Genomic DNA, 6,000 nt, shown 5'->3' on the forward strand with positions numbered 1-6,000 from the left:
GTTCCCAAGAAACAAAGTGGCAAACTCAGTTGGTTTTCCCAGAGCAAGAGACACCAGACCCTCCCTCATGGCTGAAGTTTCCTCATCTCTCCCCCAGCTCCTCCCACACACAGGCATGGCTTTAGCCAGCCAGATGGAGGGTGCTCTACAATGAGCACAGGTCACACAGCCTCTTCTTTCTCAAATTGTGCTGATCCCAGATGCATTTCTTCATCTGCTGCCCATTCTTCCCACCACTGCCTTCAGCCACTTGCTATTTGAATGGTAAAGGCAGGAACCCAAGACCTGCTGAGCTGCAGGGAACAAAAGTAGTGAGAGCATCCAGGCAGATCCTGCCTTGGCTTTGAGCAGCAATCTCTCTGAAAGCCACCAGAATGTTACCTAGGAAAGAACAAGACCACTAATGAGAAGGCTGAGACGTTAATCACCAGCTTACTCATGACCTGTTAGAGCCCACACTGAATCCAATATTCACAGCTCTTCACTGTCATAACCAGAGGGTATTAGATGTTGTCCTCCATAGGTTCCTCACTCTAGTGATGTGTTGTTAGCTTTGGTTTAGGGCTCAAAAGACCCCTCAATAGACGTGAGAAGGATTATCTCTAAAGTAAGGCCTGATCAAGCACCTGGGGAAGTCCATGTCAAAACTCCCACTTATCCCAGCGCGTAGGGCCATGCCACCCACTTCTCATGCACACAGGTTTGCAACACACAACTGAGGAGCAGGGAAATGGATGTGTTCAATTCAACCAGCATCAGTCAGAGACCGCTGCCTCCTTTGGTACTAGCAGCCTCAAGCACCCACGGTCAAAGCCCCAGACAAACCAGCTTCACAAGTGCTGGGGTGAAGGCTGCACGCCAAAAGCCTAAGGTTTACTTTCTACACAAAAGGGTAACTTGCCTAACTCCTCCTCCTGGTAACACTGTTAAAAGCTTGACCTACTCCTACTCTCATGGATCAACTGCTCCCAAAATGCCACCTACGTCTTGAACCAAGTAGCACAAAAATACAGTCTGGAAATATAATATAAAGCTGCATGTTGGCCAGGTGATGTTCCAGCTCTGCAAACACTGAAGCATGTGAGGGATTCACAGGAAAACAGGGCTCCTTCCTCACATAGAACACAGTGAAAGTCTGCAGGCTTGGTGACTACCGAGAAAAGGCACGCAGTGCTGCCAGAAACAGCCTGGCATTATTTTTAGGTACATTGACAAAATCTAGGAGGGAAGACAACCCAAGGCAGACTGAGGTACAGACCCCAGCAAGCCATGCCTCCAACCACATGCCTGCTGGCACTGCTCTGCACCTTCTGGTGGACCTGATGAGTTCACTCTGCATGGGGAGGATAGGGACTGGTGGTTTTCCCTGTGTTCAGTCCCACTGCTAGAGCCAGCACTGTCATGGTGTCTTCCTTCCCTGCCGGCACCAAGGCTTGGGCTTGCCCTGAGCAGAGGGTGGGACTTCACTCGATGATCAGAGCAGGATGTGGTGTTTTCCAACGCAATACAGGTCTCATTGTAAGAAGTCAGAGCATGGGAGATCATTCTGCAGCAGAGTACCATATGTACAATATGAACCCCAGCCCCAGCACATGCCTGCAGGCTCTCCAGGACTGGAAGTCCAGCTCAGGTGTTCCAGAGTAGTCTGATGGGATTCACCCTTCAAATAAGTTCAGTTTAACTCCACTTGGACAAACACACTGCATCTGTCATTCTGGTTCAAATAAGAACCCAAACAGAGATTGCAGCAGCCTTGCTCTCCACCCTGCTTCCACCAGCCCCTCAAGACACAGGCCGGCTAGCCCAGGACTTTTCACCAGTACTGAAGCAAAATTAGTTTTCTGTCCTTGACTATTTTCTCAAGCTGCAGCTAAAGCCCCTGGCAAATTCTGGAGAAAACATAAAAAGTAATTATAGTGATGAGGAGTCTGCTATTGATTTGCTCACTATCACCCCTGAGAGCTGTCACTGAAACGGGGGACCTGAATTCTGATGGAGAACCCCCTTACTTGTGACATAAATTACCCATCTGGCTCTGCCTTACTTGCCCAGTCTCAGGCTCAACACCAGAGATTAATTTTCTACTCCGGTGGCGTACCTTTTTAGCTTGTCACATCACCCGCTGATGTTACAAGTGACACTAGCATCCCCCCAGCTCTGCCTGTATCAAAGCGGATATGTTTGACTACAGAAGCCCCCAGCACCACACTGCCCTTCACAGCGCCAGCATGGGATCAGCCACAGGTAATCTGCCCTCCAAGGTCACAGCCAGCCCTGTGGCTCCACATTGGGATCAAATCCAGGCAGAGGGCTCCAAGCAGTTACAGCGCCTGATCCAAAGGCCACCAAAACCAAAGACCACTGCTGATTCCAATCCATTTACTACAGATCAGGCCCACAACTGCCCGACTCATCCTTCTGATCTCATTTACATATTCACATGGCAATTACCTGATTTCCTTAAATCTGTTTCAACTGCCCCCTACAGAGCTGCTCGAGTCAGCACACAGACAGCCCTCACCTCTCAAAGAGCAGATGACACAACCCAGAGAGGTTTACTTAGCTTCATTTACCCTGAATCACCAGGGACCAGCATCACGCCTTGGGAAAACAGCACTCCCAACGCCTGCTGACAGCAACAGCGGGGTTTGCTCCTTCTGGGCTACAAGTCCGATGCTTTATGCCAAATGGCAACACCAAACCAGGAACAAGAAGACCCAAGCATCTCCGTGGCTGCTCTGAGTTCCCAATGCTCGTGGCAGAACATCTGCCCTAGTTTGCCACCAGGCAATGGGACAAGCCACGGATGTTTTACTGCATTACAGATTTTTCTTAGAAAGGGAAAACAGACCGACCCTTAAACCACTGTGCACGCCGAGCCAGGGCAAATACTCAAAACAGCATTCTTGTGCTGAATTCCTGATTGCACGCAAGCTAGAAATGGAATAACACCACCAAATCCATGGTCAGTACGAATACTCTCCCAACGTGGGAAGCACAAGCACTTCAGCAAACAACTGTCTTGCTCCTATTAAAGAAAATTCCTTCTTAGTTTTAAATGAAGGCATTTATCATTTGGGGTTTTTTTTCCTCTGAAGACACATTTGGCTGTAGAAATACAAACGATACTTGTCACGCTTCAAAGCAAATAGTTTATCAAAGCTCGATAGTAAATTAATCATTACAGATGTGCACGGATCTTAAACTGTGAACTGTTTGGCCTGCTCTCCTGTAAACACTCAAATCAGTGTTACAAGTTCCACAACTTCACAGATTGACATCAAAACGCATGAAACCATGGAGGCATAAATGTACATACAACACGTGCTGGAACATGCTTAGAACCCCTTTTAATTTGTTGAGTTTTTATTCAGGTCATTATGTAAAGCACAGCTGTTTTGTGAGTTGGCTAAAACATATTAAATGGAATCCTTCGAAATGAAATCGCCTGACTTTGAGAATGCCTGAGGTTTAAATGTAGCTCCAAGAGGAAGAGAAGAGAAGGAAAAACCCCTAGTAGCCAAGAACAGCCCTCCCTGAAACTATATAAAACCTAAAGGAAGTTCATGATTTCTGAACAGAGGGATTGCTCTTTAATCTGATCAGCTGGGCAGATAAACAGGCAGCAGCATTGTCACTATGCAGCCCTTCCTGAAAATATTGCATAAGCACATTACAGATCCATTTCTTTAACTAGATCAGAACTCCGAATACAATAAGCCATGATCTGTATCAGAAATGAATTTAGAAAGGACTCTAAATCCTTGTTAAAAGGGCAGAGACGCAAAGTCAGATATGCACAACCTGAAACTGCAGACCCAAAGGGACTTTTAAAGCCACAGCACCTGCATTTTCCCCGAGAAACTTACATCTTCTTGACACCAGTTGGCTGTCCTGTCAGCTTTTACACATGCTGCCAGGTTTTCCCTCTAACTTCGCTGCACACTGAGAAATAAATTGTCCAGTGATAGGTTATAAAGGGAGGTCCTTGATTTGTATTCTCATTAGTGAATTAAGAGTACAAAACATTAGTCTTCTTACCTTGAACTGACAGACACAAGTCACACTGTCTCCAATCCTTAAACACTCCCCATCAAATTTACAGGTATTGGTGTCGCAGAGAAAGAGATCGTTTTCTCTGTCATCATAACCTCAAATGTAAAGGAAAAAAAAAAGTGTCAGCTTCGGTCTAGCAAGAGGAACAATACTGGATGATTGCATTTTGATGCACAGAGCACAATAACTTTGTTGATGAAATGATAGAGTCCAGATTTGCTTTTGTCCTTCCCTGTCCTCAGTTTTTCACTTTCCTCTTTTTTCTCCCTCCGTCTTTAAATTAGTCCTGCTCCACAACCTCGTACACTTGTCTTCTCTTTCACAGTCTCCGTTTCCTCAAAAGTCACCCAGTAATTATTCCATTTCACGGCACTGGGTTGGAAATGTCATTAACCTATCCCCATCCGACTGCAAATCTGTTGGACAAAAGTCCAGATTGGAATTTCTCCAGCCCATGATGCAACAAAGCCCCCAATAATAAAGACAAACAGGCTGTGTGTTTTCTGTGATGGTCTGCTCGATCCCAATGAAGACCGATTGCCTCTAAGTTAACAGAAGTGCCAGGTTGCCCATGAGCCGCTGGGCGAGCCTAGCTCTTTGCCTTCATTTTCTCCAGGAAAAAAACAGCAGATCTGACTGAAGATTCAGTTCACGGACACAAGCATGAATTTCAGATCTCGCCAGCTGACTCCCCACTCCAACAGCATGCAGCAAGGTATCAAACGGAACAGCTATGTCAGACTCCAAACCCATTAAGATCTGAAGCCATCGATTTTTTTTAAAAAAACCCAAACCCATCCTAGCGCTCTTAACCGTATCGCTACACGTTTAAAATGAAGACCTTACAGCTGAAATTCCCCCCGATCTAACACACACACCACACGCGATGCCCCCCAAAACCGCTCTTCTTCCCCTCAGCGGGCTGTTACGGTCTCATTTCAGAATTACTTTACGTACCGGAGAAGGACCGGCTGCTGACCTACATAAAAAAACTCATCACAAAGGTCGGCCCGACTTTAAGGAGCAGGCACCGCGCTCCCGGTGCCGCGGCGTTCAGAGCCCGGCTGGCTCTCAATCCGGGGCGCACCGCAGGACGCGCCCGCACGGTCCCCGGGTCCCAGCTCCCCCCTCCCGCAGGCACACGCCGGGCTGCCCCGTTTCAGCGCAGCTGCGCTTCGGCGGGGCGGAGGGCGCGGCCGGCCTCGCGGAGCGGGGGGCACCGGGGCGCCCGAGGGCTGCGGCCGCACCGAGAGAGGCGGCGAGCCCCGACGCCCAGGTGGTTTTGCCTTCTCTCTACCCGTGTATGCAGCGGGACGCGACGCCGCCCTCTGAAGTTGGTTCCCCTGGGCTTGCCCGCGCAACTTCGAGCGCCCGGCGGGGCACGGCGGGGCAGGGCGCTCCGGTGCTTACCGGAGCAGTTCCAGCCGGTGGGCGTCTGGCAGTCGCTTAAGGAGGTAGGGAAAGCCGCCAGCTTCTCGGGGCGGGCGAGGACGAGCAGCACGGCGGGCAGCAGCAGCCAGCAGCAGCAGTCGCAGAGCGTCCAGCCGCCGCCGCACTGCCGGGGCGGGGAGGGCTCCCAGGGCACCATGACTTCCTAACTCAACTCTCCGGCGGCGTGCCCCCCGGGCGGCGCGGCGGGCGGCAGGGACGGGCGGCGGGGCCGCTGGGCATCCCGGGGCCCCAGCCGGCGGCGGCAGCGGGTCAGCGAGCGGCGGCCGGGCGCGGGTGCGACGACGCTGGTGCGAGCGGCAGAGCCCGGCGAGGCGGCGCGGGGGTGCGGGCGGCGGCGGGGCGGGGAGCGGCTGCCATAGGGGCCGGGCGGCGGGGAGCCGGGGGAGGGCGCGGAGGGGCCGCCGCCGCGCAGCCGCCGCCGCCGCCTGCCCCGCTCTGCCGCCCGCATCCCTCTGCGCGGGGGAAGCAGCAGGTCCCGGCCCGCCGCGTCAC

General features: G+C 51.4%; 1 protein-coding gene across 1 annotated transcript in view; it reads right to left on the reverse strand.

Annotated features, from left to right (window-relative positions):
- Positions 1–5,644, reverse strand: part of TMEFF2 (transmembrane protein with EGF like and two follistatin like domains 2) — a gene marked incomplete at both ends in the record, with an annotated part of 128,873 nt that extends 123,229 nt beyond the window's left edge. Inside the window, 2 exons of the mRNA XM_084265053.1 lie at positions 4,042–4,151; positions 5,467–5,644. Of these exons, the coding sequence (XP_084121179.1) occupies positions 4,042–4,151; positions 5,467–5,644 (288 nt within the window). The remainder of the gene's footprint in view (positions 1–4,041; positions 4,152–5,466) is intronic.
- Between the last annotated feature and the right edge of the window lie 356 nt (positions 5,645–6,000).

The sequence above is a fragment of the Gallinula chloropus genome (assembly GCF_964237585.1).
Source record: "Gallinula chloropus genome assembly, chromosome: 5".
Lineage (NCBI taxonomy): Eukaryota > Metazoa > Chordata > Aves > Gruiformes > Rallidae > Gallinula > Gallinula chloropus.